This window comes from Convolutriloba macropyga, chromosome 3 (assembly GCF_964194025.1).
Source record: "Convolutriloba macropyga chromosome 3, txConMacr16.3, whole genome shotgun sequence".
Classification (NCBI taxonomy): Eukaryota; Metazoa; Xenacoelomorpha; order Acoela; family Convolutidae; genus Convolutriloba; species Convolutriloba macropyga.
Window position 1 is genome coordinate 68,845,396 of NC_134470.1, and position 13,754 is coordinate 68,859,149.

A 13,754-nucleotide genomic window follows, 5' to 3' on the forward strand; every position below is an offset into this window, starting at 1 on the left:
GTATCATAATTTCACAACTGAAATATCAAAATTACAAACCAGAATTCTGCCAAAAATTCTTGACTCTCAACAGAGATGATGATTATCTTTAACTTCATTTACTACCTAGCATACAATTTTTAAAACTAATGTTAAAAAGTAAGTTGACTCTATGCCACGCAAAGTATTAAAATCCTAGTAATTTCATTTGTTCTGCAAGAAACTTGAAAATGGCTTTCAAGGCCGAAAAGTGTTTTCCCAAAGTGTCTAATCGTGAAAGCTAGTCGTAATGAGTGTTGTTTATTAGAGTCCGCGGGCACAACTCGAAGTCAATGGCTACTAATATTTAGCCACCACAATCTCACTGGCACCTTTTGAGGACTTAAAACGACGGAATTGGTTGCTTCAATAGCAAATGAGTCGATTATGCTTTTAGCTGTAAATAACCGCCCAACAACGCGTAAAATTTTTCTCCACGCTTGTTAATTATTCAAAAATTAGTGCTTCAGCTCCTATTTAGGGTAGGAGCACCAGCAGCTCCCGTACGTTGGCATTTCTTTTACAAACGGCTCAGTCTTTATCATTTTTTGCACTGATGCAATTCTCAACTTCTATTACTGGTAACTGCATGGAAAGAAAGCAGCTGGCCGAGGTAAATTGCCCAGTTCCGCTTCAACTGGTAAAAACTTCTGAGACAGCAGCAAACTCGAAAGATACCTTATGGTACCTATCAGTACTTTGTGAAATTTTGTAACATAGCTGGCAGATTGCCAGAAAATAGCCGCAATTGATTCGTAGATCGGCAGTCTAAAAAAAAACAGTAAAAAAGACTGACCAAAAAATTTCGTCTTTTCATTGAAGGCTGATCTGTTATATTTTGATTAAAAATCTGTATAAGTTATTGCTGCCTCTATTAGCTGATCTCAAATAACCTTCATTTAGAGTGACACACACCCATCTGACCTTATCTCTTTGAATTAAAGTAAATAAAAGTCAATTTCAAATTGAGGAAGTCATTTTTGAGAGTGAGGTAAGTCAAGTGTGACCAAAAATTTAATCACGCGCATGAACAAAAAAACTCGCTCCACTAAGAGCGAAAAATGACGTCACACATGCAATTCAGTTGAAATTGCATGAACGAATGAACAAAAAGTGGCTGTGACGTCATATGGTCGTAACAAAAATCATGACGACGAAATAAAAAAACATAGCAGGACAAGTCCTGACGTACAATTCAAAGAATTTTCATTGACTAAACAGAAAAACTAGACCTAGAATGGACTATGAGTGAATTGAGAAAACCATTTTAAAAAAAATCAGATCAAAAAATTAAAAAAAAAAAACAAAAAATCAATGTCAAAATGCCGCATCTGAACAAAAAACACTAGCGAGAAATGAAAATTTAATTCAAACAAAAAACTAGGCCTAGAATGAGCTGTGAATTGATTGGGAAACCATTTAGAAAAAAATCCGATCCAAAAAATCGAAAAAAACAGTAAAAATCAGAGTGAAATTGCCGCATGTGAACAAAAAACCACTACCGAAAAACCGAATTTTTGTTCAAACACCATTTTCGCACTCTACTTTAAAATTAGAGCGAAAAAAATTCACGCCGCAAAACCATTCGCTTTTTCGCTCCATTTTCTGTTTCGGCGTGACCAAAATCACTACTCCAATTTGACTTCAAAAATCATGAAAATGTGTGAACAGATCTTAAAAAAAAAACATAGCCGGAAGAATTCCGGAAACGACTCGAAGTGAAAACCCATTTAAACGCCATCCAACTACTCATCAAACAAAAAGTGCCTTCACTAAATTATGATTATCTTGAAACAAAGTCATGAAACAGAAAAGTAAAAACAATAAAATCAAATCTGTTAAAATATGATAAAAAATCTGATTTAAATTTTGTTATATATTGAGATCCCGAAAAAACTATCTCTGCCAAAACAACATCATTAAAACAACTAGTACTGACAAAAACCGTTTATGTGAATTTTGAAAAAACACTACGCTAAAATTATTGAAAAAAAGCTCTTAAAAACAACTTTCACTGAAAAACTGGAAAAAGTTACTAAATTTTTTAATATTTTAAAAACATATAAATCCAAATAAAAATTCCCTTCAGTCAATAGGGCATCCAGATGCTCGCAAAAAAATAGGCAAGTCATGATAGGCAAAGAAACTTAGCTAAAAACAGAAAAAAGACGAACTGCAAAAAATTAAGAAAAATAGCTCCAATTTTCGCCAATTTTTTTTGTCATGTTTCTCAACAAAAGAATGATTCTTACCCACAAAACTGTAACCATTTGTCATCATAAAATTGTTCAAGTAGAAGGGGTTTCTTCAATACCCATTAGAGCCAGTAAAACAAAATAATCGTCAAAAAAACGCAAAAATTAGCCCGAAAATCAGCAAAATACATTAAAAACTTCCGAATTATCATAAAATTCATATTAATTTCCAGAAACCTTCAAACCACTACCAAAACCAGCCTAAAAATAAAACAAAATCATAACCAAACCTCTTAACCAAAATAAATAAAAAACTGCTTTAAAATGCCGCACGTGAACAAAAAAATTTCGCTCGCTTAGAAAAAATTTTTTCGCACATCAATTTTTCGCTCTCTCAAAAACAGCGGTATGAACAAAAACCACTCTCTTTTCGCTCGGCTCTTCACTTTTGTTCAGCGCTAAAATCACTCCAAATTTTTCACGCGTTTCATTTCCCGCTTCAAAAATCACTCCAATAAAATTGATTAAAAAAAGGACTTCTCCAATACTCCTCTTCGAGTCGTAAAAAGACAGCGCTCCAATACAATTCAAATTCTTTGAATTGTAAAAAAACCAAGAGAAGGTCAATAATAGCCTCAGCTATCGCTGTGCGGCTATTAATAACATTGGTGAGGTTATTCATTCGGCAGTATTCACATGTAGCTGTTTCTAACATAGGTGCATCCAGACAGTCAGTCATAAAGTAATGAAAAATAAACAACTGAGACACATTTTATTGTCACATCCAACTGTGTCCTCGCGATCACGCCTGCTGCAAGACAATTCACGACAAGGGGTGAGAAAGGAATCAATGCCAAAGTAACTGAGTAACTGATTAAAATTGTTCATATGAAAAACAGAAAACTCATTAGCCAAATGTTATATCAAGAAACAATCGAGAATCAAGAGTTACCAAAATGATTGCAAGAGATTTTGATAAATCCAATGCCGCTTGTCGGTAATCTCCAATCAAACTGTTAGAGATATAAAATTAATCAATTAAAATCATTAGGACCATGAAGATCAATGATTGCGCGCTTTAGCTAGTTGAAAACTGTTCAGAACTGCTGTTATAATGAGAACCAATCCCCCGATGTCTGCGATAAAATAATTGGGCTCTTAAAAATTACATTTAATTGCAATGGTTTTTGTATGCGCTTGAAGTGGTACATGGGTGGAACTGAAAATTGTGAGACAACCAACACAGTGACGAGTAGTAGGGATGAAAAAAAGGGAACCGTTTCCTTTTTCCTCTTCAAAACATAGCCATCTTTAACCTATAATTTCATACCTTAGCAGCGTTATATAAAACGTACGTCCATGGTTCCACCTGTTAGTCCATAAACATTTCTAACTCAAAAACAGGAATTAGTTAGTTCAGACAAGCATTTGATAGCAACAAATTTGTTCAAGGATGAAAAGGAAACAGTTGGGGCTGAGGGGAGGTGAAATAGTGAATGATTAAGAATGAGAGACTATGAAAAGTGATACTAAGGCGCAAGGGAGGTAGACGTCATAAGAAACTTAGCACAGTTATCAATTAATGCCAACAGTAAAAAGGATACGATATACTGGGTGAAAAACAACACTAACAATCAATTTTTCCATAATCAGTTTGTTCCCCGAGCTGCTCATTTTTCCAGGAAATATGCCTTTTCCAGGGCAATATAAGGGTAGTAGCTACAGCACCAAGACATTAAAGTAGAGTAAGATGAAAAATTAATGGATGTAGATAAAACTTATTTTTCCAAGAAACTGCTGCCGATAAATTGCGAATGACCGCTAATGTGAAATCTTAATGATATTTTACACAATTAGTTTGATATAAAAAAGCACAAAAGGTAGCACGGATACATCACGTAGTGCATTATTAATTTGGAACAATAAATAAACTCTGACAATAACTTTTGTTCACAACTTAAATTCATTCATTTATTAATTCGGTTTTGTGTACTTTAAAATATAGTATTACCAACAAACAGATTAAAATTCAACTCATCATATAAATATAGAATCAGATTTACGTTTGGCTGCCAAGAAAATATTCCCAAGAGACTCACAAAAAGAGACAAAAAATCAGCGCTAAATTCTCGAGCATTCCGAAACAAGCAGGCAAGATGAGGCAAAAAATCTTCTAGTTACCGGGACAGTCTCTGCCCCCCGAAAAATATCTATCTCGTTGCGCGCCATTTTCCTAAGTCAATGTACAATGAAGTAACCAAGTGATTACCTGAAAATTTTGATTACCCGAAATTGTTGTCCGAATTTACTGTTAAGTTTGATTTACTTGCTCACTGCAATCGAACACCTCATATATAACATAATTTATCTCTGCGCAAAAATAGACAGCATTTATATTGTACTTTTTTCAAAGTGGGAGGTTATCACTGAGATTGTAAAATTGGAAATTTGTGTCAGGAAATTCAATACGTACTTTGTTCCCCCCGCTCAGACATGAGGAACAAAGCTGTTAAATCGAGCCTACTCTTTATTATCAACATGGTCAAACAGAAATTTATGCTAATTGAGCAAAATAACTTGATACCAAAATGTCTTGATTTTTATCACAGGGAGCATTCTCTTTTTCCTTCCCAATTACACAGTTAAACAATAAACACCAGCCGAGAGCACAAAATTTCATGCCACGCAGATTATAACAGCACAAATCTACTTCGAAAGTGACATACAATCAAACATGATTCCTACCCACTCCTTGAAATTGACGCTCATTTAAGTAGTAATATACTTCCGCTGAGATTTATAGCTTGTCGATTCGTGTCGCTAACATGTTTAGTTCTGAAGTTGATCACGGGTCATCGCACACCTGAACATCTTCTATAGTTCTTTGTTCAACCTAAGTGCTCAGACAAAAATTTGTTCATTTCTCTCTCGCAAACTTCGGATATAATCGATCAGATCATTGTTATTGCAGTCAAAATTTTGTTACACCACATCCGAATTATTGATTCGTAGTTGATGTTCCACTATTTCCATGTTTCGATTTTCTCGGATGTTTTTGCTGCAGTCGAGTCTTCTTGGCAGACGGGGTTTCTCCTTCGCTGCTACAACTTGACAATGGACTCGCGCGCAATTGGCTTTGCCTCTGTGAGCTGGTACAAACTAGCAAGTTGTTAGAATCTTCCTGATCTGTTTCCATTCTGAATTTCGTGACACTCTCAAAATTGTCATTCACTTCGTTACATTTCTCAAGAGCACCTAGTTCCTAAAAAGATAAATTCAATCAAAAATTACTTGGTAAGTTCCTATATCTTTCAATTCTTTCAAATCGGATTAAACAAAAAATTCTGATTTTTCTCAAATCTCAATTTTTTGTTTAATCCGACAATTTACTTACGAGCAAGGCAAGAGAATTGACTCTTTTCGGACCTGAATATTGCCAGCATATGGCCAACAAGTAGCCCGATAATCGGGAACAAAAGACCGTTTAGGCCCTATAACAACGGACAAACAAAAGGAAAGAATAGAAGCATGAGAAAGAGTCCTGAAATTCCAAGACTGTTTTCCCTTTTTGCATGAGACAAAAAATTCTAAGAGGAATTCGTTACCATCCAATAAAAAATCCATCCTAATCCAAATTTTGCAATTGAAATCGATTATTAGTCTATCAAAAACCATTGTATCGTTTCAGATGGCTGCATATTGATTCGGCAAAAAACAAAATGTACTTCTACAAAAAACCAAGTTACAATAAAAAATGGCCCAAACGGAGGAGAACACAGCTATGAACTCATCTACAAGCCCCAATATCTCCAAAACTTTTTCAAAGTCAAAAAGTCATTTACTCAACTCAGCGTCATTCACTCACTCTCGCTCAGAAAAAGTTAGTTCATACGGCAATTTTTCTCATTCACTATTAGGTTAAGACGCCTCCTGAACAAATAGTACTTCGGGTAAAAAACCATAGCCGGAAGAATTTCGAAACCAGCTCGCAGGAGAAAAGTCGCCATCCTCACTAATCTAATGCAGATTCTACAAAATTATACTCCGCATTTTGAAACAACAGGAAAAACATCAAGAGAAAACTAACCGACAAAAACTGATAGACAATCTGATTAAAATTACTTTTAGTTGTCACTCCAAGAAAACTGTTGGTAAAAGCCCCTGTAAAAAAAGTAGTTCGCAACAAAGTATAAACAACTGGCAGACACGCTCATAAAATGGGTTAACAAAGAGAAACTCGAGAAAAGATGATGACGGACAAAACCGAAAAGAAATTCTCTAAAAAACTAAAAGCTAAATTCAATTGCAAAATGCAATTTCTGAAGCAATAATCTACAAAAACGTTAATTACATTCTCTTGTACATCAGTCACTCACCCAATATTTGACGGAGACGCAATAAACAATTAAAATTTGCAAAAAGGAAAAACAGCTTTAAAAATTGGAAAATTGTTTACTTTAATTAAGTGAAAACTGCTCAATTAGCTTTCAAAATTCTTTCCAATCATTTTTCGGAGAAACCAATTTATAACTTCTGCTGAATCAGTCACTCATCCAAAACGCAGGAGAGAAACGACTATTGGACACCTCCAAGAACAAAACGGCAAAGAAATAAGTTATTTGTTTTGGTGAAAAGCAATTTGCCTAGATTTGACGTTTCACCTCAAGGTAGCATTAGCTATAGAATAACTCTTAACTAAGAAGTGATCGACACAAATTACACTGAGAGGAGGAAGATCAGAAGAAATAGGCGAAAACCATTAAAAACATACAAAAACGGAGAAAAATATGCTAGAATTTAGCCAATTTTCTTCAAACACATTTGAATTATTGTCAACCAAAATGGCAGACCATACAAGCTGCATCAAAATGAAAGCCATACAAGCATGCTCAAAAATTGCGAGAAAAGCTAAAACAGGCAAAAAGTCAAAAATAGGTGAAAACAGTCTAAAAGTGTAATAGGTGATTCAGATCGTCAATAAATGAACAATTGGTTTAGATAATTCTGATTGAAAAAAGTAGAGTAAACTAAGAAAATGCCTTGAAAAAGCCGCACGTGATCAAAAAGACTGCTCGCTTACCAAAAAAATTTTCACGGCTCTTTTTCTTACTTTCTCGAAAACCGACATGCACAGAAAACCACTCGCTCCGCAAATCGCTCAGCCGTGTGACATAAAAAATTAGTTTTCATATGCGGTATTGCCCTTTACAACCTTTTTTGCAGGCTAAAAAATTATCGGTCAGAAAATAAGTACGTTTAGTAGTATTTAGCAGTCATTGCTCAAAGACATCGCACCGTCGCGCCGCCAACCTTCCATCTAATAAAAAAGAAAACTTTAAGATTTCAGAAAATAAAATACTTCTTAAAAAATTTCAAAATACTAAAAACTAAATAATTTTTTTTAAATTGTAATTAAATTGTTTATCAAACAGATTAAACGCCAAAAATAAACCAGTTTTTAATAACGCGAAATAAACCACTGGCTGAGCACAGAAAGACCATTACAAATAATTAAAACTCAAAACAAACAGTCGGCAAATTGCTGGAAATAGCCACCGTTGAGCCGCTTGACGCATATTAGGATTGAAACAGAAAATGAAATTAAGAGATAGAAAATGACAAATTGTCAGTGTTTATATTTGTTAAACGCTGCATATTCGGTTAGATTCAAAAATTACACTTAATTCAGCCACTTAACTGAAGGCTATTAAGCATAATACTAATGCCAGCCAGCAATCGCTTTAATAACTTTGATATCCTAATTCACCATGACTTAAAAGCCGGGCTTTACCAGTTTATCCCCTTTTGTTTTGATTTGCTCTTTTGACTTTGACCGTATTCAATACCGTACGCAGCTCAATGCGTGAAAGAATTAAAAAACCATTCAGTTGAAACAGTAAGTGAAAAAAGTCAGAAGTCAACCTTGAAAATCTCGAATTAATTATAACAAAAACGTCATCAAAAGGAAAAACGAATTAAAAAAGACGTGGCCGGAAGAATTCCAGAAACGACTAAAAGTAGAAAAGTCACCATCCTCACTCTACTAATGCACATTCTACATCATCTAAAAAAATTTGAAATTGATACACCATCTGATAAAACTTTTGAGATTCCAAAAAATATTGGCGAAAGTCCCTGTAAAACAGGTAGTTTGCAAAACAATTAACAATTGGCAGACAACTTTCAAATTGTGTTGGTAAAGAGAAACTCGAGGAAAAGAAAAGAAACTGGACAAAAATGAAAACTAAAATTATCTCAAAAAAAGATCTCTACAAATTTAAAATGCAAATTCCGAACCAATAAATTGAGAAAATTACGTTCTCTCATGTATCAGACACCCACCCAATATTTGAGAGAAAAGTACTGAACAAATAAGGAAAGTCTTGAGACAAAAACCTCAAATTGACTTCCTTAAGTCAAAAGTGACCCGCTTACATTCCAAGATTCTTCCCGAAAATTAATCCGCAAAAACTTTTTTTAGCTTCTGCTAAATCGGTCGCATCAAAAACGCAGAAGAGAAGTACCAAACGACTACTGGAAACTGCCAAGATAAAAAACCTAACAACATGAAATTTGCGTAATTAAATTTTGTTCAAAAAAGGCCAATCTAGACTTGAAGTGTTCCTCAAATTATCAACACCCATAGAATAACTATTAACAAAGAATTAAACGAGAAAAACTTCAGCGAAAACCGTAAGATCAGAAATAGTAAAAAACCATAGAAAATCCGAAAATCGGCAAAGCTTTGCTCCAAAGACCACTAAAACTATTACATCAACTGATTTAAACCACACAACTCCGCAACTGCTATCAGAAATAGAAGCAGAAAACACAAAACTTAAAAAATAAGGCAAAATTGTAAAAAATAGCTGAAAATAGAATTTTAAAGTGTAATATTTGCTTCAGATAGTCTAGTCAAAACTGCTTCCAAACAAACTATAATTAGTTCACAAAATTGGGAGGAACACTTTTGAAAGAAAACAATTTGAGTTGAAACTAAAAAAGTGCTCTGAAAAATCCGAACGTGATCAAAAATTTCACCCACTTAGCGGTAATTTTTTCACACCTAATTTGCTCGTTCTCTCTCAGATACTAATATGAACAGAAAACCAATCTCTCTCTTCCTGCTGCTCTTTGATCCGTTCAGCCGTCTGGCCTAAACACTTAGCTTTCACATGCGGTATTGCCCCTTTACATCCTGTTTTAAATACTCCAAAAAATTATTGCTCAGAAAAAAGTACAATTAGTAGTATTTAGCAATAGTGTCACAAATACATCGCACAGCCAACCTTCTGTCTAAATAAAAAGAAACAACTTTTAAGATTTGAGAAAAAAAACACTTTTTAAAAAAGGTCAAAATACTAAAAACTAAATAAAAATATTTTTAAATTGAAATTAAGAAAAATTGTTCATTGAACAGTTTTAACGCCAAAAATTAAAGTTTTCAATAACACCAAATTAAACAAGTGGCTGAGCGCAGAAAAAAATATTTCTACGAATTAAAACCAAAAACTGACAAAAATAAGAAAAGTCGAAAAGTGCAAAAAAAAGGGATAAATATGTCAGATTTTTTATAAAACAGGAAAGACCACACGTTCAAATGAGTTGTCCAATGCATGAATATCCACGCGAACGTTGCCATATACACTGATTTTTTTAAAAAAAAAATTCAACTCACAGATCATGAGGAAATTAAGGAAAACAAATTCAAAAATCATCTATAAAGTTGAATTATGTGACCATTTTACACCTGAAAAGAATTATCAGGCTCTGCAAAACTTTGTGGTATCAACTTCAGAAACTTGCGTATCAATGCAGCACCAATCAAAACTACTTCTGCAAAAAAACTACAAACAAAAAAGATTGAGCCACGTGGACGAAAAAACGGCTTAAACAGATATCTATATGCATGGGTCTCTCAAAAACACTTTTCAAATTCAAAAATTCATCCACTAATCGCAGCGCATGATTTAAAAACTTCTCTCGCTCAGAAAAATTAGTTCTAACGGCAATTTTACTCTTTCGGTTTTTGGTCAAAACACTGTCTGAACGAAGAGTACGTCCGGTAAAAAAAAAGCTTAAGAAAACCAATAGCATGCACTGAGAGGCTGACGGCGTCTATTGATAACAAAATTTCTCACTGAAGAGTGGAATCTGCCTTGAGAAAAAAGCATGCACATTGTCCAAGTTGTTAAGTTGTTGCGCGAGTGTATTTAGCATTAAAAGATATTTAGCACTTATTTTTGACAGGATCTCAAAAAGAGCTCTTGTATCTTGACATGATTACAACTCCGCTCATAATCTGACCGAAACAACTCAAATCCTTCGGAATAACGTCATAATCTAAAGCAATGTCAATCAAATTGGTGAAAGTCAAAAATTGTCCCGATTAGCTGTCAAAGTTCAACATCGGGAATTAAGAAAAAATAACTTTATATAGTAAGAAATTCAAGCTCTCATCGGACATGCCCATAACCATTGCCATACGAGAGAAAAAAATTAAACAGCCGTCAGATTGCCGGAAACTAGCCGCCGTTGACGTACATCGGGATTGAAAAAGAAAAGGAACAGACAAACTGACCAATTTTTTTTTCTGTTTTTCAAGTGTCAAAAAGTGTTCTAATTTGAAGTGCAAATTCATTTAGATTGTAAAACTATACCTAATTCAGCTTCTTAACTGAAAGCTAATAAGCTTAATGCCAATGTCGGCTAGCAAACACTCCAATGAACTTTCATAACCTAATTCTCAATGACTTAATGATCGGGCTTTATCGATTTACCCCGTTTCATTTGATTTTGCGCTCTTTTGACTTTGACTGTATTTACTACATTACGTAACTCATACGTGCTAAAATTTAAAATCCAATCAGTAGAAACAGTGATTGAAGTAAGTCAGAAGTCCCAAATAAGACCTAAACACTAATAAACTTTGATAACCAAATTCTCAATGACTTAATGATAGGGTTTTATTGGTTTTTCCCGTTTTTGATTGTGCTCTTTTGACTTTGACCGTATTCACTATATTGCGCAATCCAATGAATGAAAGAATTTAAAATCCATTCAGTTGAAACAGCGAGTGAAGTAAGTCAGAAGTCCAACGTGAAAATCGTGACTTATGTAAAACGGAAAACGTGATGAAAAGGTAAAGCGAAATAAAAAAAACATAGCTGGACAAGTCCTGGCGTACATTTCAAAGAAGAACTGTCTTTAACTAAACATCAAACTACACCTAGAACGGACTATGAGTGAATTGGGAAAACCATTTCTAAAAATCAGATAAAAAATTGAAAATCAATGTCGAAATGCCGCATATGAACAAAAACCACTAGAGAAGTGAACTCTGAATGGATTGGATAAACCATTTAGAAAAATTCCGATCCGAAAAAATTGAAAAAACAGTAAAAATCAAAGTGAAATTGCCGCATGTGAACAGAAAACCAATAGCGAGAAAGCCAATTTTCGATCAAACATCGTTTTATCACTCACTACTTTAAAACTAGAGCGAAAAAATTTTACGCTGCAAAACCACCCGCTTTTTCGCTCCCTTTCCTGTTTTGGCGTGACCAAAATCACTACTCTAATTTAACTTCAAAGATCATGAAAATGTAGGAACAGATCTTAAAAAAAGACAGCGCCCCAATACAAATTCTTTGAATTGTAAAAGGAAAGCGCCTAAATAATAGCCGTTTGAGAGGCTGACGGCGGCTATTAAACAAAAAAAAGACCGATAGAAAACCAATACTCCTCTTCGAGTCGTAAAAACTAATACTCCTCTTTCGAGTCGTGGAACACCAAGAAAAGGCCTATAATAGCTCGAGATATCGCTTTGCGGCTATTAAAAACCAAAACCTTGTCTGTCGAAATTTGTAGTTCGAGTTAGAAACCTTTGATTTTATTTCATAAGTTTTTGGGTGATTTGAGGACCCATCCAATTTTTATGCTCCAAAGGAAAACTGATTAATTAAAACGGTGTCAGAACGGTATGAGCAAACGCACATTACAGAGCCTCTTTGTTTTCCTTATCCTATCCTTCGACTTACTGTCCCAGCAGCAAACTTACAATTGTATTGCACGGTGATGACAGTTTGGTCTTCAATTTGGCAATGCTATTAGTAAGTTGATCCAGCGAGGCAGAAGCCGCACTGCCGTGACTGTGAATTGAATTGACCGATCCAGAAGAACCCTCCGCACTGCCACTTGGAAAGCCACTGTTCTCACTAGAACGGCTGTCTTTTCTCACTAACACTGAATCCCCTCCGGCGGTTCGCAAAACAACTGATGTATCTGATATTCCCCCTGTTGCTGACTTGCGCATTTTGGAACTTTTCTTGGAATCACGAGTAACAGTTTGAGATCCGCAATCATCGCTAGAAACTGTGGCCATTTCACCGTCTGTCATATTTCGAGATGCCCCTAGGTGTCCGGGTATGCTGGTCGAATGCCCTACTTGTCGGAGTACTAACTGTGGATGTTCACATGCGTCCTGATACACATCTTCGTTTAGTTCTTCGTGGTCCACTTCACCCTCACAGTCGCTGAAATCTTCGGACACGTCTGCCGCACAGCATGAGTTAGGAGAGGATAAGCTGGAACACATTTTGAGCTCAATGTTACAAAGTACGATAATTTTTACGACGATAACAAAACGATAATTGCAGTTATTATTAATTTTTAAATTTTTGTGTATGCATGCATATTTATCCGCAAAATGATGCTATATTTCAAATTAGTACATTTATAAATTATGCCTTTTAAAAGAAATGTTTGCGGTATCTCAATTACGTCTCTTGTTTTAAGTACAAAATTGTTCTCGAAATGTTTAACTGGCAGATTGCGAGATAATACCCGCAACAGTTTTGTAGATCTGCAGTCTCGATCTGTGATAGTAAAAGAAGCACCCTAAAGAAAATTCTTTTCATTAAAAGCCGAGATGTATTTTTGGTTAAAATTCTGTATAACTCAATGCTGCTTCTATTAGCTGCGCTCAAATAACTTTCAATTAGAGTGACAGACACCCACTTGAGCTTATCTCTTTGAACTAAAGAAAAGAAAAGTCAATTTCAGAGTGAGGAAGTCATTTTTAAGTGAGGTAGATCGCGTGTGATCAAAAACTTAATCCAGCGAATGAACAAAAAAACTTGCTCCACTGAGAGTGAAAAGTGACATCACGCACGCAATCCAATTCAAACTAACAGGTCCGTAAAAGTAAGCTAAATAATTCAGAAAAACTTTCACAAAATTTTGGAGGAACATATGAGCGCATCCCATTATCTATTTCAAAAGTAGTAGCCGCGCTGATTGCATCATGCCTTTCTGGTAAAATATTAACTTCAAAGATCATGAAAATGTAGGAACAGATCTTAAAAAAAGACAGCGCCCCAATACAAATTCTTTGAATTGTAAAAGGAAAGCGCCTAAATAATAGCCGTTTGAGAGGCTGACGGCGGCTATTAAACAAAAAAAAGACCGATAGAAAACCAATACTCCTCTTCGAGTCGTAAAAACCAATACTCCTCTTTCGAGTCGTGGAACACCAAGAAA

The 13,754-nt window shown here is 34.9% G+C and overlaps 1 protein-coding gene across 1 annotated transcript; it reads right to left on the minus strand.

Annotated features, from left to right (window-relative positions):
• Nucleotides 1-3,561: 3,561 nt before the first annotated feature.
• Nucleotides 3,562-12,831, minus strand: LOC142336403 (uncharacterized). The gene is made up of 2 exons (XM_075385204.1): nt 12,274-12,831; nt 3,562-5,475 (listed from the first exon to the last, which is right to left on the minus strand). The coding sequence occupies exons 1-2, from the start codon at nt 12,808-12,810 to the stop codon at nt 5,212-5,214; spliced, it is 801 nt and encodes a 266-aa protein (XP_075241319.1). The 5' UTR covers nt 12,811-12,831; the 3' UTR covers nt 3,562-5,211.
• Nucleotides 12,832-13,754: the final 923 nt, after the last annotated feature.